The 27991-nt window shown below is 42.5% G+C and overlaps 1 protein-coding gene across 2 annotated transcripts; it reads left to right on the top strand.

Annotated features, from left to right (window-relative positions):
* The first annotated feature begins 1706 nt into the window (after positions 1-1706).
* LOC115811554 (histone acetyltransferase KAT6B) lies at positions 1707-27731 on the top strand. Of its 2 annotated transcripts, XM_030773810.1 has the most exons (17): positions 1707-2487; positions 10445-10553; positions 11617-11732; positions 12184-12265; positions 13492-13621; positions 13973-14949; positions 16093-16217; positions 16607-16719; positions 17216-17357; positions 17650-17811; positions 18120-18213; positions 20045-20276; positions 20684-20843; positions 21595-21846; positions 23705-23984; positions 24133-25656; positions 26053-27731. In XM_030773810.1, exons 1-17 carry the CDS (start codon positions 1864-1866, stop codon positions 26925-26927), a joined length of 5997 nt encoding a protein of 1998 aa, XP_030629670.1. In that variant the 5' UTR covers positions 1707-1863; the 3' UTR covers positions 26928-27731. The 2 variants fall into 2 exon arrangements, with proteins under 2 accessions (XP_030629670.1, XP_030629669.1); XM_030773809.1 differs by having other exon boundaries at positions 24133-27731.
* Positions 27732-27991: the final 260 nt, after the last annotated feature.

The raw sequence follows: 27991 nt of genomic DNA on the forward strand, positions 1-27991 counted from the left end.
TAAACCACCAGAAGTGAAGGTTTGTCACTTGTGTCTCTAGGATTGTGGTGGACACTTTTAAATTTTAGCCTAACATTTACATAATAAATTAATCATACTTTATCATAACGTATCGATGTCGGCTTGGTTTCACCCCGAGCACCCAACTAGCTTGAACCTGCATTTTGACAAGTCAACTTGCCTGCAGCTACTATTAAGGTTGGCTGGCTTGCTAAGGAGTAAGCTCTAGCTGTCGTAACAAACATCACGTAGGTAAATTAGCTTGCTAACATGCTAACTGAAGCTGGCTCATTTTACGTTGTCAAATAGTTGCACTTGTGGTTAGAGAAAAAATGAAAGTAGCAGCTGCAGTCAGGGCTTTTTTTATGAGTTGCGAACTGGCTACCTTAGGTTGTAAGCCAGCGAGATAGTGTAACGATGCAATTTATTACATAGAATAAAGCTGTCAAACTCGATCAACTATTTGATTACCTTAACTGATAACCAACATTGTGATCATTGTAAGGGGTTAACAAGGCATCGTTAGCAGACTGACGAAATGCACTCAAGGCTCATAAATGTTTCCTGTCATCCCCTTGTGCACTTGTCATCTGTGCGGCTCATTTGGTTAGCTCGCGATACAGACAGCTGTTGGCTGCTTCGTTGTAAATTACCAGCGCCCTAATCGCTTGACAGACACCAGCCCCACATGCAGGGTGTTGATCCGCTCGGTTTACAAAATCTTGACGAAGCAATTTTGCTCCCAGATAATTTAGTCTCTCTTCGTTACTGTAGTGTTGAACCGAGTGTTATGTCACAGTTTTGTTAGTGTTGAGATCCGAAAGATCTTGCTACGTTAATGGCACAGTATGTCACTTGCTGTTTATTCCGTGTACTTTTCTCTCAAATAGTAAGACCCATAAATGTCTCTAAACGTCGTTCTCCCGATTCAGCATGTTTTGTAGTACATAGGCGATACTGGGAGGGAAATCTTCGTTATTTTCCATAGCTAAATCAGTTTTGTCAATTTGAAATACCCTCCTGTAACAACAACAACAAAACATACTCTCAGGCAACAATAAAGATCTTTTCATCCAGGAGACCTAGTTGATTGAGTCGATGCTCACTCTAACACCAGTGGTTTAAATACACTTCCTCGACTGTTTTTATCCCGGGGCCGTCTGTAAAGGTTATGATCCATCTGTCTTCTGCAATGCTGAGCTCCATTCGTGCACACCATCTGTCTTACTCTTAAGCTCGTTTCTAACTGAGTGTGGAAACGGTTTTATAAAATGAAGGGGTGGGGGGGGGGGGGGGGAGAATTGTTTTAAAAATGCCTTCCTTGATACATATCATGTCTTATTTTTAGTTTTCTGTCCTTTGGAGCCTCCAAACATGATTGAGAGTTTTTTCCAGAGGTGAAGTAAGGACAGTGTTGAAGACTGTTACTTAAGGCAAGTATGAGAAGTCATGGAAAACATGACTGTGTTAGTAAGGTGCTATTTTGAAAAATTCCTTTGAAAGTTTAATATTTGTATTACTGTTTTTCATATTTTTTTTCCCCTCAGGTGTTTGGATCTGAACACAGACGGAGTAGACTGTTAAGGAAGTTGCACTTTGTTGTTGTGTTTTTTTGGTTTTTGGGGGTTTTGTTCTCTCTCTCTCTCTTTTTTTTTTTTTTTTTTTTTTGTTTGTTTAACTGAGGAGTGTTCTGGATCAAGGAATTTCTGGGATTTTCAAGAACTACAGGAATTTATAAGAATGTCTTGATGTTGAGAATCATCCAAACTTTTTAATTAAGTCACTTCAGCATGCGGATGCTCAGATGTCATGAAAGGCGGAATTCTTTATGGATCAGTCTTGCCTGAGTCCTATTGATCAGCCATGGTGAAACTTGCAAACCCTCTCTATACGGAATGGATTTTAGAGGCAATACAGAAGATCAAAAGGCAAAAGCAGCGGCCCTCGGAAGAGAGAATTTGTCACGCTGTTGCGACATTACATGGTTTGGACAAGGCCATTGTTCTGGAGCATTTGGAATTAAGTGTCCAGGATGGTTCGGTTCTCCAGGTTACGAATAAAGGGAGTGCATCTTACAAAGATCCAGGTAACCCTGGACGGAGTGGGCCTATCAAACATGAAAGCACCTTGGTGCCCTCAAAGGGATGTGTTGGGAGTTCTAGCGATCTTCGTCATGTCGATTGGAATAAGCTCTTAAAGAGGGCCATAGAAGGCCTGGATGATCCACACGGCTCCTCTTTAAAGAACATCGAGCGTTTCCTAAGGAACCAGGATGACCTAGGCAACGTGCTGGGTAACTCTGCCTTTCAGCAGAGGTTACGGCTGGCAGCTAAGAGAGCTGTGAACTGTGGGAGGCTGCTGAAGAATGGCCCAAGGTACAGGATGAATTGTGGAGGTTCTGAAACAGGAATAGCCAGAGGACTGAGCCTCAAAGCCTCAGCAGTATCTTCTGTGCCCATGACACTGCTTCCACATGAGAGAGACCTGGTACGTCATTGTTTGTTTGTTTGTTTGTTTGTTTAATGCTTCGTGTAAGTTGCACAGTGTTCTTCCATCATTCCTGGCCCTCTGCTGTTTTCCTTTTCTAAGCTGAGAGTTGTGATGGCGAGAGGGTAAAGCAGTTGTATTCATAGTACAGGCTATGGATGCAAGAACTGACAGGTCCTTGACTCCCACATACTTGATAGTTGCAAGCAGTTACCAGGTGATGCAACAACTAAACTTGCATGCTTGTGTGCTCTTAAATTACTAAATTGTATGTATTGGGATTATATCGGTTGCCCTTGTTTTAGGGACCAACCCGGTTATGTGAATAACTGCATCAGTTAGTGAAAGGTATACGTGTGAGAACTTGACTTTGGTGGTAATGTGCTAAATTAGTGGTTTGAGCCGTTGAGGTCTGGGTTCTGTGTTGATTTGGCTTTCCTCCTTTCTATATTGTCAAAATGACCAGGTTTGTGCTTGATGGACCAGCAGTTTTGCATGACAAATTTACATCATGTTATTACTCAAGGATGTTGGCATGCGGTCTGGTTGATCTTTAACTTTCCAGGAACTTTCTGGATAATGCGTTGTTTGTATTGCTCATGTCTAAATAGTGTTTGTGATTAGTCCTGACTTCTCATGACACACAAGTTTTTTTTTAATATACATATTTCTTTTCTTCTTCCGCAAGCTCATTTTACAGTGGAAATCTTTCAGCCAAAGCTGTGAGCTGTGATGGTGTCAGCTGGGCATTTTATTTCTTATCTCAGTAGATCACAGTGTGTCTCAGTCAATGTGAGATATCGTTTTCCTGTCAGTGACTTGTTAAACTGCAGTAAAGTCATCTTTTTGAAGCCTTTCACTGAATCAGGAGACAATGCAGCAGTATTTTTTCCAGATGAGTGACAGGAACTAGTTCTCAATCACTGGAGATTTTTTTCTTTGCCCCACACTGCTTTGAAAATCAAGGTGTTTTATTTCCTAAGTATCTGGCTGATTTTAAAATCATCTTTGCTTGACACAGGTTCTGTTTTTCAATCGAATGAAGCTGGTTTGGTTAAAAAAATGTAATTCAATCTAAATGAATGTGGGCTGTAATTGGCTTTGTACTAGAATCTTCTGTACAGATGTTCATTCTTGTGCTGAGGTTAAATTAGCTCTCCAGGTCCCACTGGAGCCATGCCTCCCTGCTGATGTTGTTATGTTGTTAAGAGAACACTCACTCTCAAATTGTTCTGTAGCTGGCATAGCTTTTTCTCTCCCTGGTGCTGAGCATAAAGCAGTTTTGCCTGTCAAAATTTTAATGTGACCACAAAGTATATAAGCTTCAAATACTTTTGAAAGACAGGGTGTTTGTGCTCGAGACATGGTACAAATCAGTTTTAGAGTTTACAATAAAACTTGACACCCTCTTTAGCGACGTGAAATCAAATCTTTTCAGCTCGTACTCATACTATTTTAGGAGCGTTATAGCATGCGTGTTTCTTCAGCCGAAATTAGAGGCAACAGTGATCAAGCACCAGTGTTGTGTCTTGTAATTTGATAAAAGAAGTTGAGCACGTGTATGCTTGTTATGGTCGAGCTCCCGAGGCACAGGGAGGGTGACAGTCCCAGAGGGCGAACATCCTGCGGTTTTTAATATCGGCCAACCACCCTGGCATCCAATTGGTCGAAGAGCACACGCACCTGTGTACCATGGAAAAATCAGCCACCAATTAAGAAGTGTGGGTAAGAAGTAGCAGGACGTCTTACCCTCCAGGGCTGGACTTGATCTGCCCTTACTGACACAATCATAGTTACTGATAAAGAACTGGGGAAACATCCTCAAGCTGTGAGTTTGTAAGGAGGTAGAGATAACAGGTATAGTGACTGTGATGACAGGTGAAGACAAATTGCCAGACAGAAGTCCCAACAAGGTTCAGTTTCACTGTCCACGTGCAGTTTGTAGTTTTTTAGTTTTGGATTTTACTTTTAGATTCAAGACTAAAGAATTTTTTAATGCGTTAATTGGATTGGTTTTCAATCTGTTTTTTTGGTTTGTTTTGTATAATTTTAATGTGTAGCTAGTTCGGTGTGAGTGAGCACTCATATTTAGCCTAAAGCCTCTTTCCCATGCACACAGCCTTAATCTGGCATCAAGTGAAAAAAGGCTTCCAAAAAACATTTGGAGATGAGTGCACCAAGGCAATGTGGACTGTTTGTGGTTGAACTTGGCTAAGTGTAATAGTTCAGTTTTGTGAGACAAAATGATTATGAGAACTTAAAAGACCCTATGTTAGAACTTTGGCTGATATTTACATGTTATATCGGTGTATGCTGATGTTGCTAATTCTGCTGGTTCTGTCCCTCATTGTACTCGAAATTAAAACTCTTTGTGTGTGTGTGTGTGTGTGTGTGTGTGTGTGTTGACAGTCCTTCAGATGGCGGGTTCAGCCTTTTTTTTTTTTTTTTTTTTAGCTCTGTAACATACAATGGCCACACGCTCAAGTGCTCTTACTCGTTTGATTTGTTTACATTTTTTGGAATGTAGAAATCCCTGATGAAGGCACTTAGTGCCAAAATGTTGATTACATTCTTACTTTAAAAATAACACACACAAGAGCAGAGTCAGCCCGCACAGTTGTCTTTATTTATTTCAGATTAAACACTGTTTTGGGCTTTACCTCATTAACCCATCTTGTCCTCCTCCAAAAGGAAGACGCCTAGTATTGTTTTAATTTTCAAGATGTTCACATATGACGAGGCCCCATGTCTAACTTGCAGGGCCTTGGACAGTGTAACCCACTGCTGCTTCTATGGTGTCACCACTAACCTTGAAGATATTGCTCTACCTAACTGTAGTAACAGTGAGCAATATGCAAGATAGCTAAACGGGAACAGACCACTCCCGTGTAAATGAGAAAGAGACATGTGAGGTGTAATGGTTTTTCAGATATTTGTCATGAATGTTAAATGTTTTTTACAGCCATTATTACAGGGGTCCTTTAACATTGCACTCTCAGAGATGCTGGCTTTCGCTTTATGTAGCCACAGCAGCACTGGGTTTAGATAGAGAAACAACATGTGGATTCTTGAGAAGGTTGAGAGCTGAAGGCTTACGGCTTTGAGCTGCAGTTTCTAGCTCTGGCAGGCAATGACACCAGCGTTGTTATGCAACACCTTTGTCTTCACCGGAGCGCAGGCTTTGCCAGCCTATCCTCTCTGGCTCAAAGAAATAAATAAAAAAACAAAGAAAGAAAGAAAGAAAAAAGCGAGAAAACCCAGCCTCGATACGCAGACACTCCAGCCCTCTTCTCTCTGACTCACAGATGACCTCATCAGCTTCACTGCCACACAAGGCTCTGCCAACAGACTGAATTATGGTTGCCATGACGTCTTCACAAACATTCGAAAGATACTGTGATATGGGAGCCAGAGTTTGACAACTGTTTAGCCTATACGCTTTGTTTTTGGGAAGGGTTTTTTTGGGGTTTTTTGGCAAATACAGAGAAAGTGACACTGCCTCTTGTTTGTTTAAAGCCCTGATCTTTTCATTTATCAGCGACACTGTTTTGGTCCCATTACAGGACTCAGCACAGTTAATTAAACGGAGGTTTTGTTGGTTAATTGTTTATCTTATTTTTCCATAAGTGTTTGTTTGCTACAAATGAACAGATATGGATTTTAGGTCTGTCAGCTGTCATACTGTGGGCTGTCTTGAATATCAGCTGTGTCTGCATTGCTCAATCGCACTCACTCTTTCCCCATCAGTTCTTATTTGCTAGGTCGTTTTTGACGGGTTTTGAGCTGCTGGAGTGGTTTTATAATGATAAATTGATTTTGGTTACTTTACCGTGTGAAAAGAAGGCTCGCCCTGCCTGATTGATGAATGATGGTGCCAAACCGGTACCCTCTGTGAATTGTAACGTGGAAACTGTCCATGGGTAAAAAGCGCTAGAATAACCACGTTTGACTCGGTGAAGGCAACCCGAAAACTGAGGGATGACTGTAGAGCTGCAGTCTTGATGCTGTCTGTTTGCTGAACTGAAAAGCTGCCAAGAGTCTGCCTTGTGAGATGAACACTGTTTTCTCAGTGATACCAATTCATGAACAACACACCTTGTGCATTTCAAAGTCTTTGTTGCTGATCTCCTAGGGAAGATAGAAAAATAGGTTTAGGTGTTCCATTTGATGAACCGTACAGGGCTGTTTTAGAACTGATAATGGTTCTGTTTTACACTGCAAGTTTAGAAAACCCCACATCCCAGATTCCTCCTTGTGAACAGGATACAGGCACCCTGCTTTCCATGTACATCCCAAATTCCTCCAGAGACCTGAGAAATAGGCCTGTATATTTGAAAGCAATCTGAGGGAGAGTTAGCAGTAGATGCTAACCAGATGTAGCCAGCACGGTAGGGTCAGTAGTGCAGTACTAGTGCAGTGTGTTTGTTGTATTTTGTTTTATTTCATATGCAATCTGAAGTTGCTTGTCGGTCAGTCAAAGATACGGTAGCTCAGTTGCTATAAACGTTTTTGAATGGGCATCAACTTTTCCATATAACAATCCAAGCTGCATTCAGGCTGGTGGGGGTTGTTTTTCTTAGCCAAAAAGGGCCTCTCTCTTCCCTTTGGGTAGGACCTTAGGACCTCACATCAGCTAAAAAAGGCACACAGACATACTGTCACTGGGAGAATGTTTTGTTTTTTGTTTTTGCCCCCCGCCCCCCAGTCCAATGCCATCCTTTAAAATGGATGTATGTGGTATTGTTTCTGTACCATACTGAACTCTTCTGGCAAAGCCTGAGTAAGTGTATTGACAGAGCTGTCACTAAGTACATTATGTAATGCTCTTGTCTTGACCGTCTCTTTTTTTTTTTTCCTTGGTCTGTGGTTTACTAAACTTGGTCTGTCAGTAAACAAATGTGGTATTGCTGAAACACACCTAATCCTTATTTATTTGCAAAGTTCCAGACAGAAGTGAGTTATCTTCATTATATGTGTGTGCGCGTGTGTGTTTGTATGTCTCAGACTTGAAAAGTTAAGGCCTTAATATTTGACTGCATGTTTCTATCCGCACTTTTTTCCGTTGTTTGGTCTCGATTCCTTAACAGAGACACCTCTGCATTTCCTCAGCTTGGCCTACGTGAACATTTTTCTTACCCACCTCTAGTCAGATAGAGGACAGCTTGTTTATATCGAATGTTTTAATTCTGTGGTCAGGAAAGAAAAACTCCTGCAGAGTTCAAGTACTTCTTACACTCAAAACCTAATGCAATGAATTAAAAACTGAATACTGTCATGCCTTAGGTACACCTCTTTGTTTTTCTCATATGATTTATCCCTGAGAAACCGAGAGAAAGTTATTCCCCCAAAAGCTATTGTGTTTTGCTAATTGCATCTGACAGTGGTTGCTTATTGGAATACTAGCTCACCTTGTAAACAACCAGACCATTTAGTGTCACCACGGCAACATGTAGACCACCGACCATAAGCCCCCCCACTGGTCCCCTCAGAAGAGCTGAGTTCACCTTAATGTTCTTTTGATTTGATCTGGCAAAGTCACCCTTGGCCACCAGAGCTGATTATCTGGGTGCCTCTGAAAGTGCTTTTCATATGACCTTTTAGAGAGAGAGAGAGAGAGAGAGAGAGAGAGAGAGGCACATCACAGATAAAGACACATTGTCCACATTCTCGTGCGGTGCCTTTCCTGCCGTGGTTGTCAAGTCAACGCTGTGCAAACATTCTCGGCTCACGGATGTCTGCAAACAGATATGACTTTATGTTTACTTCACACCTCAAAGAGTTTTACAAGCCGTAGAAAACTACGAATCTTTCAAATGGTTGTCACAGCTACGGAGCTTTTTTTTTTCTTAAGAAGCAGTTCAGAAACACATCTCACATCTAGATTGGTTTAAAAAAAAAAAAAACCCTCCATAAGTGTGCAGCCGAGCATGTGCTAATGAATGTAAACATGAGTACAACCAGATTTCCTATGTAAACTCTGGGTTATGAGAGGGGTAACAGCAGAAGCATGTGATTATGATGAAAGTGTAGTATTTTTTGGAGGATGGAACTGTCTTAAAGCATCTCAAAACTCTTAATCTTCTGATTCAAATCAAATAACAGGACTGGTTTCCATTTCCAACGTTGCACATTTGCTGTGATTAAGCATGTTTGGATGTATGGTAAGGGTTAGCATTTAAATGGCAAGACAACAAACATCTTAGGGAGAAAAAACAAAAGGATTGGCTTGCGATTGATTGAACACTGATTAGCTCACATCAGCGTCAAGAAGAAGAAGAATGCTAGGCTGTTGAATGCATCCAGCTCTGTTGACATGAAGTGACCTGAGTGGTGTTTGGTAAGACGCAGGACTCACCCATTACAACCCGGATCAAAGGAGCACCATCTCTCCAACCTTAAAGAGCGTGTTTCACGATGCCTCGGAGCAGTCGTTAAGTCTAAGGGCACACCAGCATGCTTTTACAGAGGGTTTTTTGTTTTTGTGTTTGTTTTTTTTTTTCTTTTTCTTTTTTCACTAGGCATTCTGTATGTCTTGAGAAAAGTCTGCTCCCCAGTGTTTACACCCCTTTTGACGGCTTAATCTGGTCCTATTTTAGGGGGAAAGACGTCGGGATTGAGGTGTTTTAAACCCTCATATTGCCTTGTGTTTTGGGTTTTGATGCCGAGTTAGATAGACTTTGTTGCCTTGGATTTGGGTTCTGGAACTTGGTTAAGTTGGCCTCTTTGCTCTGGTTTGGTTTTGGGCTCTGACACTTGGTTAAGTGGGTTAGCTCCATTGCCATGGTTTTGGGTTCTGACGCTGGTTTTGGGTCTGGTTTGTTACTTCGCTGTGGTTTCAGGATCTTGATACTGGGTTGGGTGTGTTGCTTTGCTGTTGTTTTGGACTCTAACACCTTGTTGAGCGGCGAAGCACTTTGTGAAGTGTGTGTGAAGTGCTGGTTACCACGTTCCTGAGCTGCTTCCTACGCTGATATTGACAGGTGTGAAAATGGAATGGTCATGGATCAGCAGTGTATTAGAGAACAGTCCAAAGCTCAGTCAGTCGATTGACACCATCAGCCAAGGGCACTGACTGCACAAAGACTGAATTACAGCTTAACCGTCGTCTGATGAAACACACTCGCTAAGCAGCTTCAGCTTGTCTCTTCCGCATCTATATCATAATATTGACCTCTGTTTTACAGCTTTTTTTTTTTTTTTAATTTTTGTATTAACAAGAGAGATCGTGAGTTAAAAGTCTGCTTACCTCCTCAGTGTTTTCAGGCATTAAGGATCATCTGTAGAGAAATGATGGCCTGACATGAGACCTTGTCTGTTTAAGGCAGCTACTCATCTCAAACAAACATGAATTAAAGTGATTGGATTACATGTTTGGCAGATCTTTTGAGGCTCCTGGGTAGGGTTTTAATAGCATTAGAGCCAGTAACTCAGAATTTGTTGATGTCCTTGCGGTCTTCCAGCAGAAACAGAACTGTTTTTCTGTTATCAGGGTTTAGAGTGGTGTTCATTTGGACTTTTTTACTGGTGCACTCATCCAGCATTATGCTCTGTCCTGTTGCCTTTTTATCGCTAGAGTCTTATAAACACAGGTTTTTTAACTAATCGTTATTTTGGCTCTCTCTGCTCGTTTTCCACTCTGGCAAAGGAACCTGAGGCCTGCAGCCTGTTTTGAGAGACATTCAGGTCTCCTTGTCCAGGTAGTGCTTATGAAAGTCAGTTTAAGGGAATAGTTTTTCTCTCTCTGAAGGAAGTGAGGTTTGACTCACCACATTTACATAAGCCACAACATGTAGGCAGGACCTTTAAAAACTGTCCTCCATAGGGCCTTTTAGCTCAAAGCAGCAGCTCTTTCTAGAAGTTCTAGAAGCCTGTTTTATCAAAACTATGTTCTGACATTCTTTACTGGTTACACTTTTTTTCCCTCTGTCTCATGTTGCTCTGGTTTTTTTTTTCACAGCCTTGTGCTGACCCAATCCCAATATGCAGTTTCTGTTTGGGAACCAAGGAGTCCAATCGGGACAAGAGGCCAGAGGACTTACTGTCCTGTGCGGACTGTGGGAGCAGTGGTAAGCCTGCTCTTTTCCCCGTCTCCACTTTAACTGTCGTCACATCTGCTGTCTCCTCTCCATTCAAATGTACAGAACAGTGTTTTTCGCCCATGTCTCAGTCTCATTAACCAGCCTCATTTACTTTGTTTTGACTTTTTGTTTGTTTTTGTTTGCAGTCCCATCAGAGAAATCTGATCTTCAGGTGTTGACACAACATGCTGTTTTGTTTTTCTTACATGTATGATTTGTGGGTTTTGGGTTTTTTTTCTCATCTGTTTGCAATGAATATTGCTCTACATTGAAGGGCATTTGATTGCTTAAGGTGTTTGGAACCTATAGTAAGCTGATGGCGTTTCAGTAGCTCTCTAATTGAGACTGTAACCGTGGAGACAGTGAAGGTCACTGTTCATCAGTCTAGGCGCTGTCTTTATGTGCTGTGATGAGACAGAGGTGAGGCGATCGACCATTTGGTTTAAGCAGACCGCTGGCATTTTCTTTTACTCTCCTTTTGTTCAGCGCCAAATTACCCCCCCCCCCCCCCACACACACACACACACACACCCCCCACCTCATAAAATTACCTATCCTAAGGAGTCATTTGTGCGGAACAATTATTTTAAATGTCATGGGGGATTGTCCTCGTTGTGACATTTTTTATTGCCTTGAATTTGACTAAGTAGCGGTGAGGTGGTTTTCATTAACCGTTGTCGTGTACACACATTGTGCTCCCTCTGTAAAACAGCTGCCTTACAGCGATGAAGGGGAGAGGCTGAGAAACCAGAGAGACCAAGCTTTTACATGACTTTCACGCATCGACTTCCATTAGACCGAGTGTTGCTACTGTTTCTGCCTCATTAAGATCAAATTAGCTTTAATTAGCTGCTTATGGGGTTGGACTATGGGGGCCTGCTTTACGGTGCAATGTGTTAGGGATATTTTTTGTTTGTTTGTTTGTTTTTGGTTTTTTTTATTGTTTTTTTGGGTTCGTTAAAGGGTTAGGGTCAGCTGAGATGTGGCTGTTTGCCTAGGAATGCGTGTTAGAATGACATGAGGTCATGCCTTGCATTTGATTGCCTTCAAGGTCATCCATCATGCTTGAAGTTCTCCCCAGAGTTGACTGCGAACGTGAAGGCGTTGAGGTGGCAATGCATCGAATGCAAAACGTGTAGCTCCTGTAGAATACAGGGCAAAAATGCGGTGAGTACACATCTCATTTAGCACAACTGGCCCACATCCACTAAATGGTTCTGTCCAATGTTTCTTTTTTTTATTTTACTGTATTTTTTTTTTATATTACCAGTCTTGATTTTCTCACTCCACTGATGATGATTTTGGAGGTATATCTAATTCACGCACACATTATATTCAAAGAGATTCTCATTGCTCTGAGTTGTAGTTTTTAAATGGCCTTCCTGTGGAGGAAAGCGTAGCAGCCGTGAGAATGAGTGTAAACTCTTAGAGGTTGTATTTAGTCACGTTCATCTTTGACACTGTGACCTCGCAGGACTCTGATAGTGAAAAGAGCCTTTCACTCCATTCAGCCAGAGGCAGTTAGTCATGCTCTCTCAGAGCGGAGTTCAAAACAGACGGAGAGAAGAGACTTACAGTCTTGGGGGGGGGGGTTCGTTTTGTTTTTGTTTTTTTTAAGGACGACATGCTGTTCTGTGACTCATGTGATCGGGGATTCCACATGGAGTGCTGTGACCCTCCACTCTCCAGAATGCCCAAAGGTAAGGTCAACCCCCGAGACCTGCTCTCCTTTTCTCCAATTGCTTCCTCACCAGAGGGTGAAAGTGGCATAACAGTACACAAATTCACGAGTCAGGACACCACTTTGCCAAGAAAGCAGTTTTCTTTAGGGCAAGGATTACTATAGTGCCATACAAATGCACACCATTCGAGATGTAGTTTTCATATTTCATGTTATTTCAGTCATTTTCATTGCCTTTAAAACAGGCAAGAGTTTATGTTGTTGAAACATTAAATCATCAGCAGAACAGTATGAAGGTGAGGTGGTTAGCACTGTTGCCTCTTAAGAAAGAGATTCAGGGTTTGAATCTCACTCTAGGTCTTCTCTCTCCATTGAGTTTGAATGTTCACCCTGTATTTGCTTTTGTTTTCTCTGGGTCCTGCAGTTTCCTTCCACAGCCAAAGACATGTATGTTAGGAATGGTAGACGTCAGATTCTGCTGGCATTGCCTCCGACCAAGGCACTGGCCTGAGAACTGTGGTTGGTCCCTGGGTGCTGGACTGTGGCTGGCCAGTGCTCGTAAATAGTTGCTAAGTGGTTAGGTAGGATGGGTGAAATGCACAGGACAAATTGTACTGTGGGGATCAATAAACGGTAACTTGACTCAGAACATTGTCCTGACAGATAACAGTTTTGCTAAGTACAGAGAGTAGTAGTCTCTCACCCAGCAAATTTGCATTTTTAATTTTTTTTTTTTTCAACTTTCCATTTCCCTTTCCATTCTATTCCTCTTTCATTTTGCCAAAAACGTACTGAACCATGAGTTTAGTGTACAGTTACAGGCTTGGAGGTATCTGTTTCTCCACGGTGCCCTCAGGATCTGTCACTCTGCACAGTGAGGAAGCCACATCTTATTAATCACATTGCGTGCATATCTAATTATCTCAGCATCCATGGAAAATTAGGTTAGCTGTGGAGGGCTCAAAGTTATGCTTGTGCTGTTCACATACAGCCTATGACTGACCGTGAAACTGTAGAGGTAACAAACCCGTGGGCGACCACACGGACGATTGTACATCAGCAGACAGCAAGTAGACCTGACAGTACAACCCAAAGCCTTCTGGGTTTAGAGCAGTCCATTGTAGAGACATGTAAGAGGCTTCTCTGTTAGTTTGGGTGCATTAAAAGGAGATGTTTCAAAGTGAAAGTGTGTTCCTTCAAACTGATGATGATAGCTGATGTTCTGTGTTTTTGGACGCTGTCCAGGAACGTGGATGTGCCAAGTGTGCAGACCCAAGGAAAAGGGAAAGAAACTGCTCCACAAAAAAGCCGTTCAGATCAAGCGACGATATGCAAAACCCATTGGCAGACCACGCAACATTCTCAAACAACGAATGTACGTTTCACCCCCAGTCTGCAATTCATTCTCTCTCTGGGCTATTAGTCAGCCCAAGAGTACTTAAATGTTGAAAATAAGTCATCAGCAGATGAGTAATAATTAACACACAGCTCAATCTAATGCCATTGTCAGTTGTTAAGTAGTAATTTCACCTGCCATATGTCTTTATTTGTGAGCTTTACAATTTTGATAAATTATTGGTCTAAGTAAAGGTAAGAGTTAGTCTGATAAATACTTTCTTATCTTCACTCAGTACTTTTTTTTCCCCAAGTGAAACATTACATGTTTTTTTTTTTTGTTGTTGTTGTTTGTTTTTGTTTGTTTCTTTTTCGTTGTTTGTTCTTGTAGGTCTGTAACCAGTGGAGACGGCTCTATGATTGCTCTGGCTGGAAGGGGGTCACCTGGTAGGAGTCAAAAGATTAACGTCTCTACCACACCCTCATCTGCCCATGCTGCATCTGTGATGGACGCCAGAAGCCGATTGGCTAGGGCAGACCTCTGTTGGATGGGCGATGCCACTCGGTTCACTCCCTCCACCACTACCACTCCCTCCACCCCCCCTACTTTCACCCTCACCTCCACCCTAGCTCCGCACCCTGTTAGCAGGAAAATCAAAGGCCTCATCGACGGGCTGTCCAAATTTTTTACGCCCTCGCCTGTTGGGCGGAGGTCACGAGGTGACCAAGTAGGCCCCCAAAAACAAGGTTATCCAAGGAAAAGAGGCCGTCAGAAGCTGCTCCCCGGCTGTCAGACTAGAAAGGCAGCTTCAGATATCGCCCACAGTTTAATGTCCTCTTCTGCCAGGCCTGATCCTGCCTCAGCTTTAGCCAGACTAAGCCCCACGTTGCAAAATTCTGCAGGCTCCACCTCGGCAAACTCGCCCCAAAGCTCGTCCAGCCAGTCTAGTGGGCCCTCAGTGGGTAGTCTGTCGAGTAACAACCAACTTAAGGGCCTGTTTGACGGACTCTCCCACATTTACGCCACCCAGGGCCAGTCGCGGAAAAAGGGATTCCCATGCTATGCTCCACCTAAACGCAAACAACATCGTAAGCAGGACCCGCCTTGCATGTCCAGCCCCCCCCAGCACCATGGAAACAAGAAACAAATTAAGGGTAGGCTTTTGGGCAGCTCCCTAACGGCCGGCGGATGGGGCACTCCGAGGGGACGGCCCTTTAAGACAGTAGGTCATTTCAGACGAAACCCCTTCTTGAAAAGGCACAGGCTGCTCGGCAGGTTAAGATATAAAGTCACCCCCCAAAAAGGTGCCCCAGTGCCAGAAAAGGGCAGCTTGACAGATGGAGGAATTAAGCCTCAGAGAGACCATGGTAAGCAAAGGCTAGAAGCGCCAACAGAAAATCTGCGTCTCCTAGTTTATAGAAAACGAAATCTTCACCCAAGCTTCTCACTTCGCAATCTTGTGTTCTAGCAAACTTTTCTTTTGAGATAATAAAGAAAGAAACATTTCTTGCTTTTTTTAACATGTAGCTAGAGTCTCAACTAATCCACTACCATCTTTTTTTTCTTTAGGTTTCCTTTTTTTTGACTGTCTTTTTGCATTTTCTGGTAGTGGCTGTGGACAGCAGTTGCTTTCATTTCCTGTTATGCGCTTTCCCGTCATGCATGCACAAGTCACTCTTCATGTTGCCCCCTTTGTGCCAACACCCCCCCCCCCCCCCATATCATCTCACAAACTCTGCAGCATCCAGTCATTCCCTGGCCCCTTCCCCCACCCCCTCCATTTCAGCTTCCTTTCTTTGCCAGTATCCTATCAAATTCAAACTGTCATCGTTAATCAATAAATGTTAGAATAAAGTGTAATCACCTTTCACTCCAAAGCCTGATTAGCCATTTGATGGTGCTTGTAAAGTAGTTGCGCAGGGCTTCCCTTTACTGCTGTGTGCTTAAATGGACTTGTTGTTTTTGATATTAGTGGGCTACAGCAAACGGGCCAAAGACAGATAAGATTATCAGTGATGATGGAAGTTGAGGGGGAAAAAAGATAACATCAGGACTTGTTGAAAACTCTCCTTTGTTTTATCTTTTGTTTTTGTTTGTTTGTTTTTCTCCTACTTTCTCTGAGGACACTCTCTGATGGCTTTCAATTTCAAAATTCTGCACTGCCCCCCCACCCCAAAAACTTTTTTTTTTTGGTCTATTGTGTGGGATTCAGTCTTCTCTGTCAGTTTGTCCTATCACAAATCATTAGATCTACATAGGTTTTGATTGAGTACATACTTTAATTCAAATACATTGGCCAATTTAATTTAATATAAGTTTAAATGTAAGGTTTGAAAATGTGTCCATCACACTCACATGTGGAGCCTCTTACAGAAGAACTGTGGGAGTCTAGTTAGAGTGAAGGTAAAGAGGATCATATTGGGCTGGATATGTATGTTAGACCAGTTTCTTGTGTTTCAAACATTGTGTGTGTGTGTGTGTGTGTGTGTGTGTGTGTGTGTATGAAACAGGCCGACAGTGGGGCTCGGAGGCGAAGCAGGAGACTCAGTTGTTCAGCTCAGTGGCGGTTTCGAAAGAGCATGTGACAGATGAGGATCTGGGGATGTTTCAACATGTTCAGGAGCAGGCCACACAGGTCGGCAAAAAAAAACCCTCTTCAGTTTATCTCCACTCCTTCCCCACCTCCTCCACCTTGTTATTAATGCTCGTCAGCCTGCCTTTTGTTCCATTATAATGGATATATAATGTATACATTACTTTACAATAAGAGTTATTGCATATAAAAACTACTCCTGTGCAGACCTGTGCGTAAGTAGGGTTGGGAGAAAAAAAGCCTCCACCAGCCACAAGCATATGCCTGACAGAAGGTTCCTGTTTGCTGTTTCTTTGTATTTTTTTTTTTTTTTTTCATTATTTTTTATTAATGCCTTTTGAGCATCGTTGGATATCTTAATCTGCGCGTGTATGTTCATGGATCATGGTAGAAATGGGCTAATGGGTTTTATTGATTCGTGAAATATGTAGAGAACTGGAAGCAGTCAGAGCGCAGATTCCGGACGATCTCCGGCTGTCATCGAGTTTGGAAAGTACGAGATCCAGACTTGGTATTCTTCACCTTACCCGCCGGAATATTCAAAGTAAGATTCCTTTATTTTTTTTTCTTCCTTGACCATATACTGTCAGTTGTCAGTTATGTCAAGATGTTGACATTTAGTGATGGGGAACAGAGTGTTCTGCCCATGTTAGTCAGTTACATAAGACATGAGGTGTGAAAGAAGCTATTATTTTTGTCTTTGAAGGCTTCAAGGATTTCTGTTTATTCCATTTCAGCAAGGCACAGAAATGCTTTGATGCTTCTCTGTATGAAACCGTCCTTAATAACATTTTAAAGAATGTTCTCCATGTACTTTCTGTTTCTCTGTGTTTTCTTTTTTCTTTCTTTTTCATGTCAGCCAGTACTCTCTCAATCTTTTGTCTACGCCCTGCATGATACTTCTTCAGTGTGCTGGCCTTCAGCAGACCCTTATGTTTAAAAAAAAAAAAAAGGTGCAAAATATCTTTGTGTGGTAAAGTGTGTGTGTGTGTGTGTGTGTGTGTGTGTGTGTGTGTGTGTGTGTGTTTGTTGCATTACAGGTTGCGTAAGCTTTACCTTTGTGAGTTCTGTCTGAAATACATGAGGAGTAAGAGCATCCTTCAGAGACACATGGAGAAGTGCGGTTGGTTCCATCCTCCAGCCAATGAGATCTACAGGAAGGGTGACCTCTCTGTTTTTGAGGTCAGTGCAGCTTTTGGCCCTCTTGACACTTAACTGTGAATAACCATCTTCTTTGGCCTCATTATCATGGTAGAAATGTACATGCATAGGAAAAGAAAAACAAATGTCACCTCTTTGAATTTTACCATGACACAAATCTTTATCAGGTCTTTTGTGGTCAGAAATTTCATATAATAGAAATGAAGGTGTTTTTTTATCTATTTTTAACCCGTCAAGACTTTTGCTTGTTGATTTGAAATGATTTTTTTTTATAAACTTTGTGTGTGTATTTGTATTTTCTTTTTTCGAACAGGTTGATGGAAATGTTAGCAAAATATTTTGCCAAAACCTCTGCCTATTGGCCAAGCTCTTCCTGGATCACAAGACACTTTATTATGATGTAGAGCCTTTTCTCTTCTACATACTGACTAAAAATGACAAGAAGGGATGTCATCTCGTAGGATATTTCTCAAAGGTATGGAAAACAACACAAAAAAGATGGTTGAGTTTGATAGATTTATTTATTTATTATTTATTTCTAAATAGGTGACTGCCCTGAAGAGCTTTCTACTATATCCTTATACACATTTCTGTTGCAGACGTGAATTAGTATATGTCATAAATTTACATCTATATGATCACTACATTATTTTATTTTTCCACTGCTATGTGTGTGTGAGAGAGAGAAAGAGAGAGACACTTACACAAGGACAGTGGCAGGTGCGGTAAATTGCCAGCTTCAGCAAAGCTTTGACACTCTTGATCTGTTTCTCCTTCCTGCAGGAAAAGCTTTGCCAGCAGAAGTACAATGTCTCCTGCATAATGATCTTGCCTCAGTACCAGAGACAAGGGTTCGGGAGGTTCCTTATCGATTTCAGTAAGTTGCTCTAATGAATGCAGACTCCAGATGTAATGTGCTTACTTGTGTGTTACAACGCACCAGGACTTTTTCTTGTCTTTGTTCATTTGTTTGGTTGGTTTTTTTTGTTGTTGTGTTTTTGTTTTGGCTTTTTTCCCACGAGTGGTTAAAAAAAAATACATGCACACTCATCCGGTTCAAATGTACATTTCAGCTCACATTTTTGTGTTTTTTAATTTAAATTGCCTTTAAAACTTATTTCTATTTGGGTGAGCTTCATGCATCATGAAGTCTGAATCCGTTTACTGTAAGCTTGTGTCATGCAGAATTTTGTGACTCCCAAACGTATAATGTTTCTGATGAGTCTGTCCGAGAGGCAGTTTTCAGAACATTTGTTAATAGACGTTTTCATTGCTCTGACTGAAAGCCACAGCCCCCTCGCTCTCCTGTGCCTGTGTTTAGGAGGCAAATTGCGTTGGTCCCGGGCCTTTTGTTAACTCAAAGCTTCTCGTTTGATGCCGCCAACGAGATCTGAAGAGCCCAGTGTGTCTTGTCTGGAGAGTCGTAATGAAGCATTTGATGTGTCGTCTCTCGCAGCGCCGTGCGCTGAGGAAGGCAAGAGCAGCCCAGATATTGAGATTGCTCTGATAACAAAGAGAGGGATTAAGGGCGGGAGATTAAACTGAGCTTGTGAAACAACCTTTAGTGGGGAAAGGTGCAGCATTGGCTAAGCAGTGTCAGGATTAAATTACTCTGTGTTATTTGATTGTATAAGAAGAACACTCTGTCAGGGAGGCTCAGGCCATTAAGGGTGTGCTGAGAAGCTCTAAAGGTTGATTGTTGAATGCCTTGAATGTGTTATTGAATGATCTAGAGAAAAAAAAAAGCGGTAGGGTGGGGTGGGGTATAGGGGTTAGAAGGGAAAAAAAAGAAGGCTTCTCGACAAGTTAAATAATACAGCAAAACAAGCTATTAGTGCATGTTTTTCCCGTGAATGCTCTCAGGGAAAAAAATCACTACATCTTTAATATTACCATGATAATGATATTATACATTAGAGAAAAGTGGATTATTTTCCTAAGGCACAGGGGAATGGTCATTTTGTGCGTGCGTGTGTGTCTGTGTGTGTGTGTGTTGTAATGTTATGTAATATCTCCATTCATGGGTAAGTGAATCTTAGCAGTCTCAAATTAATGATTCTGCCTTCTCTCCACTGTTCCATGAGGCAACCAGTTTTTTTCCCCATGCCTCTGATAGTGCTCTAATTATGTGAAAATAATGTGTAATGAATTCAGTGTTTGGTGGTTTAGATGAGTCCATTTAGCTGCTCTTGGTTGTACACATTAAAAGACATTTAATTAATTGTAGGCTCAGTCACCGATTGATGACCCTTGACAGGGACTGTTAAAAGTCTAATTACTGATAGAGCTCCCTTTTTTCTGCAGACTCACACTGACTGCTGTTCATTTTCTTTAAAGCACCGGGCCCTCATGGGCATTGCTATCCAGCTGCCTCTCTCTATTTGTTTTGCAACTCTGCCCGCTTCTTTTTTTTTCTTCTTCTTCTTTTTTTTTTTTTTGCTTCGCCGTCACACTTTCCATTTACCCTTTCCAGCTCATATCATAGCGTCTCACAGAAGTGAAGGAATAATAATAATAATAAAAAAAGCTCTTTATTCCATGAAGGTGAAAGTAGAACATCGATATAATGGTTCTTGAGTTAGTCCCCTTGTTCAGATCAGGAGGTTTCTAGTCAACACGTAATTTAATAGAGAAGAACAAAAACAGTCCTTGGTGGCATTATTAAAACACCTTTTTACACTTTGTCCTGATGCGCAATTGCTTTTCAGGTTACCTCCTCTCCAGGCAAGAAGGGCAGGCCGGCTCCCCAGAGAAACCCCTGTCAGATCTGGGTCGCTTATCCTATCTGGCATATTGGAAAAGTGTCATTCTGGAATACCTCCATAAGCACCCGGATAAACACATCAGCATTAAAGGCATCAGCAGGGCTACGGGGATGTGCCCGCACGACATCACTGCCACTCTCCAGCAGCTCCACATGATTGACAGGCGCAATGGCAGGTCAGAACAACCGCTGGCTGTTTTCATCATTAGTGCTGTATGTGTGTCCTGGTTTTTCCTTGGCAGCTTAGCCTCTGAAACATCCCCTTCCCTATCCCCTTCACCAAAATCAAGATGAAGAAAACATTTTCTCCTTCCATTATAATGAATCTACGAATATATAAACGGTTAATGAACACTATGTAATAGAATGCTTGTATTGAACAGTAATATCAGATGAGTTTGCTCTCGCACAAACACATCTGTAAACTCAGCTGTGACTGGATAACAGAGTAAAGTTTTTCTAGAGCACACAGCTTTACAGTAATAACCGATAATTGATCAGTCTTTTGTAGAGCTGTTGGGCACAGTTTCCTTGTAATGATTTTAGTGTTGATTGTAAACTTTCCTTTGCCCTTTGCCTTTAGGTTTGTTATAATAAGGAGAAAAGGGCTAATCCAGAGACACATGGAAAAACTCAAAGCCAGACCCCGGGAGATTGAAGTGGACCCAGACGTCTTGCGGTGGTCACCCATGGTGGCTGTCAACGCTATTCTTTCTGAGGAGGAATGCGAGGTTGAGATGGATGTATGTATATCACCTTTACTGTTTTGGAAACTAACCCTGAGTTATGTTTGGAAATACACAGTCTTTTTGGCGAGGTTCAGTTCGCAGGGAGACTTCCTTGGTGAATTAAAGGTGAAACAGGTTAATTAGTAGATGGAAAATCACTCCAGTACCTGACGAGCACCATAAAATCTTGATTAGCCAGACTGTAATTGAAGTGTACCTTGTAATAGCAGATGTTTAATGCTGTGTTGATAGCTATTAAAATGTGAGCCCTGGTGGTTGAGTAAAATGTTCCAACAGTTGTCCACTTTTATGGACAGTAAAGCAGTCAAAATGAGGGCAACATCCTATACCAGAGCACTCCCATTTCACTCCTGCATTTGCCTACAAGTTACTTATGAATGAATATTTTTACGTCTTTCCAGGGCATTTCTGTTCTCTAATTTCTGTTCACTAATGGTCTGCGACATGTGCACTATCTCTTAAGACTAGACTCTAGAGGAATTCCACATTGTCAAGTTTGCTACGGATTTGCTGCTAAATATTCCATGCTCAAACTTTCCAAGATTTCTAAGCATGAAACCTTTGTCAATAACAACAACAACAACAAAACATCTACATGAGTGAAATCTCCCAAGAAAGATAACCTTTAGTTGAACTCTTGTCAGACTAGTTATCTAAAGCTGCAATTTTTCCATGAAGTTTGACCAGGAACACACGGCGCGGCTGCAGTCGTGAAATGTAATTTGTCTTCTCTCTTGATCTGCAGGCCAAGCGTCTGACCGAGCAGGCCAGTTGTTGGGAGAAAGAGGAAAGAGAGATTTCCACAAGTCACAGCAGCAGGCAGCCACCCACCAAGGTCTATCAAAAGAACCTGTTTCGATCTTCAGATGGACAGTCGGGCTCTGGAGAAAGCCTTGAAAACTCAGAGGAAGAGAGCGAGGAAGATGATGAGGAAGATTACAAGAGTTCACCGCCCCTCCTCACCAAGACCCAGTCTATGCTCAGTGTGAAAAGAAAGGTGAGTTTCTCAGTCTTGTACTGCAGTCAGCATATGCTATTGAATGAATTGTCAGCTGATGAAGGATTTTTTTTTTTTTTTTAATGTTCTCTTCCCTAAAACGTGTGTTTTTCATTCTTTGATAATGTTGAACTGTAGTTCATTGAGTTCTCTGAATATATTAGGAATTTCAATGTTCACTTAAGCTGGCTAGTTAAGTGGTGTTGGCACTTGTTACGTTCCCCAGTCCTGGTGGCTGCCTAAATAATAGCAGCTAGGCAGCACTGACAACCCCTTCTGGTGGCGATTATGTTTTTGTTTGTTTTGTTTTGGTATTTTCTAACCTGTTGATTAGCAGACTTGGGTCTTTTGAGTCTTTTGTTGAAGTGGTTAGTGTTGGTACAGAGAAGCGAGGTTCACATCCTAAGCTGGTTCCAAGGCTAAGCTGTTATAGGTGGGTGTGAAATGGAAAACTGGTAAATCGACACTTGCATGAACTCAGTAAGGCTTTACTTTCAAGAGCAGCATATGTATAGACACAATTAATTGCCTTACTCATTGACAGTTTAAGTCTGGAGACTCACTTCACATTGCTGTTCTGACCTTATATATGCTGTTCTGACTAGTCATGGACCACGTTAAGCTCAGTCAGGTGTGATAGGCCAGAGGTTTGTTCTGTGCCTTTCCAAATTTAAAAAAAAAAAAAAAAAACTGCCCACGTGGCCGATGATGATTAAAGAATTGCCAGTTTACACAGTGTCATGATTTAAAGAACTGCACCGTGGTACATTCAAGGATTCAGTTGAATTGGACTGTGTTATTGACCCAGTGCTTTATTTTAGCCGTACATATTTTGCTTACCCTTTTGTAGCACTTTATGAGGTTATGGGGGCTGCCTTGTTTGGTTTGCCTTGGAGACTAGAATGCTGCGGTTATCCCTTGTTTCCCTTGCTTATAAACAATAAACAACAGAAAAAAATTTTTTGTTTTGCTGGCAGGGTTTTTTTGGCCCTGTAACTACATACCTCCTCTAAGTTTCAAAGCACCAAGCCAAACTTAAATCAGTACATCCAAAATAAAAATTGAATGCATATTTGAACTGGTCTTCAGTACACTTAAGCATTGGAATCTATTATTCCCTTCTTTTGTCATGTGATAAAAAGGTCACACTTTGAGTTGAACTGTGTCCTTAGCAAAGCTGTAGCTGCATCTGTGTTCTGGCTGATTCACAGAATGGAAAAAAAAACAACTCCTGTAAGCCTTCCTTGATCTGTAAATTAAAAAAAAAAACGTACACTACGATGTTCCTCTCTGCTGGTAGACCTAACTGAGTACAATGCAAGTCTTTTTTCCCTCTCGGAGTACTTGTATGTCATTACCCCATATGTGGCAACACTGCCCCCTTGTGCCGGAAATGATACAGTGACGCCACTTTAACTTGTAGCAAAATGTTTAAGTACTTTTGGATCTGCTGAAGTTTTTTTAGCATACATTGTGAAATCTGCTTTAAAGTCTATTGTGTGTTGCCCCTCAAAATGAGCAGGGGAGTTTTTCCATTTTGACAGACTGCTGGAGTATGTTTTGAGGGTTTATCCAGAATGGCTTGTGGTTTGAGTCGAACTTCACGGCTCATTTGTGGGTTTCAAAAAGCAGGCTGTACTCCTTAGGGGGAAAGTGTTGCTCAAGCATTGTGGTTTACATACTGATGCTTTTTTTCCAAACTGTTGTTTAAGACTTCATAATGAGACCATGTACTGAACCCAGAAATCCCTCTTTTCTTGTAATCTTTCATTATTAACTAAGGAAATATGCTGCTTGCTTGCAGTGTTTATGTTTTGTGTTACTCAAGTACTAAACATTCTTTTCTATTGCTCCTCAGAAACCCATAGCCCTGTCACGGAAGAGGGGTCGAAGCCGGAAAAGGATTAATAGCAGTGTTACCACAGAAACCATTTCTGAAACCACAGAGGTCCTCAGTGAACCCTTTGAGAACTCTGAGGATGAGCGTCCCATGCCTCTTCTGGAACATTCTGGCGGAAAGGCTGAATTAAAAGAAGAGGAAGATTCACCAGTCAGGGAAGCAGTCAAAAGGCACAGAGGAAGGCCACGACTTAGAAAAGCTGAAGGGAGTGATGACAGTCAGAAAAAACAGACTCAAGGTAAATTATCCTTCTCTCTATTTTACAGCCATTGTGTTCTCAATAAGTAAAGATATATTTGACCCACATAGATTTAACAGACTATCAATTAAGTATGTAATTTAAAAGAAATGAAGCGATTTATTGCTGTGATTTTTCTCACTTGTAGGCACTGATGTCAATAAGAATAGTGGGAACCCACGCACAGTTAAGCGCAAGAAAGGATGGCCCAAAGGTGTCAAAAGGGGTCCGCCTAAATGGAGGCTGAAAAAGGAGCGAAAGATAGGTTTCAAACTGAACCTCTACACCCCACCTGAGACACCTATGGAGGCCGACCACCTCATCCTTGCTGAAGAGCCAGAAGATGATCCAGAGAACACGTCAGCCATTACTGAAGAGGCAAGCAACCTGGGCATGGACATAGGTTCTACTGAGACAGACCAGGACAAGCCTCGCTCAGAACCAAGCAGTCCAGGGGAATTGCCTTCACCTAAACAAGGTCCTTTAGAGAGTTCACCTTGTCTGACAGGAAAACAGGAAATCCCAGACCATATCAGCCACAACCAACAGGAATGTGAAGATCTGAAGAGTGAAGAGCTGTCACAAACAAGACCAACAAATGAGCAGCATGAGGAAGAGGACGATGAGGATGAGGAGGAAGAAAGACGGGTTGCACATGTGGAAGACCAAGATGCTGATGATGAAAGAGACAGTCACAATGATTCCACTGAGTCTGAAAAGGACAGGCCAGTCCCAGAACCCTTGAAGGATCCTCCTACCAGCACAGAGGCTTTTTTAGGGGTCCATGAGAGTGGTAGCCCAAAGCCAAGCCCAAGAGATTCAGATGCACCCTGTACCATAGGTTCTTCACCCAAAAATGTCCTTGAGGACCAACAAGCAACCGCAGAGACTGAGCCTCCTGTCGACTCTGAGGGAGAAGAGGAGGAGGAGAACCAGCTGGACAGCCAAACGGGAAAGCAAGTGCAGCCTCTCCATCCAGACCAAAAGGGTGACCATGCTGTGTGCTCGGAGATTGATATGGAGACTGCCCAGGCCGTCCAATCTCTCACTCAAGAAACCGAGCATGAGTCATCATATCAGGACTGTGTGGAGACACAGGAGGCTTGCCGTAACCTGCAGACCTACACTCAGGTGGACCAGAGCCCGCAGGTGGCTCCTCTGGATGACTTTCCACAGTCAGACCACAGCAGCCCTCTGTCATCGGTCCACTCACATCCCAGCCAGTCAGTGCGTTCCGTCAACAGCCCAGCTGTCTCAGCTTTGGAGACCGGTTACACGCAGATCAGCCCTGAGCAGGGTGGCATCTCTGTGCCTTCTCTGCAGAACCTGGAGACCAGTCCAATGATGGATGTGCCTTCAGTTTCAGATCACTCCCAACAGGTGGTGGACAGTGGCTTCAGTGACCTTGGAAGCATTGAGAGCACCACAGAAAACTATGAGAATCCGAGTAGCTATGACTCAGCTATGGGTGGCAGCATCTGTGTTGTTGCCTCCTCCCAGAACAGCTGCCCCTACAGTGGTATTCCTTCCAGTGGACTGACCCAGAGTAGCTGTGTTGTATCTCAGCAGATGGGAGGGCTGATCCAACCCAACAGCCTGAGTTCTCCACAGAGCTGTGGTGTGAAATCTCCCCAGGGCTGTGTAGTGGAGAGGCCTCCAAGCAATAGTCAACATGGCCAACACAGCCAGCGATCCCAGCACCAACAGTCCAGCCAGCACAATCAACACACTCCACACAATCAGCATAGCCAACACAATCAACGCAATCAACACGGGCAACACAATCAACATGGACAACACAATCCTCATGGCCAGCACAGTCAGCACAACCAACACAATCAGCATAATCAGCATAGTCAACATAATCCTCATAGTCATCACAGTCACCCTAGCCAACACAGTCTACACAGCCAGCACAGTCAACATAATCTACACAGTCAACACAACCCACACATTCAGCACAGTCAGCATCATTCAAACAGTCAACACAATCCACACAGTCAGTCTAGTCAGCATCCTCAACACCCCAGACATGACCCACACAGTCAACACAGTCTGCACTCCCAACAGCATCTCTCCCAGTGTGGCATCACCAGCAACTACTCCTCTCCAATGCAGCTGGCCGACATCCCGGAGCCTGCCAACCCCAACCTGGCGCTGTATGAGAGGATGAACCAGGGCGAGTATGCTGGCAGCCACTACAGCCTGGCCAAGCTTCAACAGCTCACCAACACACTCATGGATCATCCGCTTCCTTTCAATCACTCCACAGCACATCCCATCACCTCCTACGCAAACAGTGCCTCTCTGTCCTCCCAGCTCTCTAACCCTGGCTTGGTATCCCTGTCACAGTCTCCTCATGGTGTCCCTGGAGGTTCCCAGGTTCAGACCCCTATACCTCCTACCCCTCCCCCGCCCATGATGCTTCAGCGTAACATGGCATCGCCCAACATGGGCATCCCATCCTCACAGAGAATCCAGACACAGATGGCCTCCAAAGGACACATGGCTATTCGCCCCAAATCCTCCCCACTGTCCCACCACCATCAGCAGCAGATGTACGGGCATGCTGCCCCGCAGTCTGTCTCCATGCAGGCACCTGCTAGGACCCTGGCAATGCCACGCATGAATATGGGCGTCAACATCATGCCTGCACCGGCTTACAACGTCAACTCCATGAATATGCCAGCCCTTAACGCCATGAACGGCTACCGCATGAGCCAGCCCATGATGAACAGTGGATACCACGGCAACCATGCCTATATGAACCAGTCGCCACAGTACTCTATGCAGATGGGCATGATGGGAACTCAGCCATACCCCCAGCAGCCCATGCAGGCTCCACCACATGGCAACATGATGTATACTCCAGCTGGTCACCATGGATACATTAACACGGGCATGTCCAAGCAGCCTCTCAAAGGGCCCTTTATGAGACGATAGCCCGAAGCCCAAGAGTTCATGAACTCTGGCAGTTAGGACCCTTCAACTTGTCTTTTTGTACTTTTTAACCCGTTAAATGAGTTACTTAAACCAGCACTTGGCAGGAATGCAAATAATTATTTTCCTTGACTTTGGGAAGCCTTACATCATTGAAATGAAGATGGGATTAATAGTGTGTTAATATCCTGAATGATTGGTTTGTTGCAGCAGCCTGTGGTTTAGAACCACAGAGGGCTGTGACGTCATCTTTGGGACAGTCTTTTTGTAGCAGCCTCTAAAGAAGCCATGTAATGTGCCTGCTACAGGAAGAGCAATCAAAACCCAAGAGCCTTTTCAGTAAACCTGTCTAACAGTGCTGAGGGTCTGTGTGTGCTATTACCCATGCCTTTGTATATTTAAATTATTGTACTTATTTTGTAAAGTGACCATTAGCATGTTGCAGAGTCTGTTAGTGACAGTGCATTCAGTAATACTGTTTAAGTGTTGTGCTTACTAGCAGGCCATTTTAAAGAAACCAGGCCCTCACTAGTTTTTCCATGTACCAGGAAAGAAATGAAATTCTATTTTGTTAATGCGGATACTGTAAAAACTTTACTTTTTTGTTCTGTTTGAGAGGTTTTATCGACATGTATGTAATATTCTGAAACTCTTTTGTAACAAAATTTCCTCACGGCAGCTTTCTGTTGTATAATGCAAACTGATATGTCATTAAAGAAAGCATATCACAGTGTTTATACCCGATTAAATATCAAAAATGTTTCAAAGCTTAGGTCTGTGGGGAAAAAAAGATAAATAAATTTAAGATGAAATGATTATGATAAACTAATTTAGTCCAAAGTTAATATTTTGCAAAAATGTCTTGGAAATTTTACATTTTTCATTCCATCTGTAGATTTGTTTTCTATCTTTATAAAATGTTGGATTTATATTTTACATAAATGTGGTGTAGAGCCTGTGAATAGACCAAACTAAGCTAACAAATTGCATGTAAAAAAAAAAAAGCAACTTGTATTTGTGTCATGTTTATATTGCTCTTTTTGTAGGGTTTATACTTGTACAGTGGC

Source organism: Chanos chanos, chromosome 5 (assembly GCF_902362185.1).
Source record: "Chanos chanos chromosome 5, fChaCha1.1, whole genome shotgun sequence".
Taxonomy (NCBI): domain Eukaryota; kingdom Metazoa; phylum Chordata; class Actinopteri; order Gonorynchiformes; family Chanidae; genus Chanos; species Chanos chanos.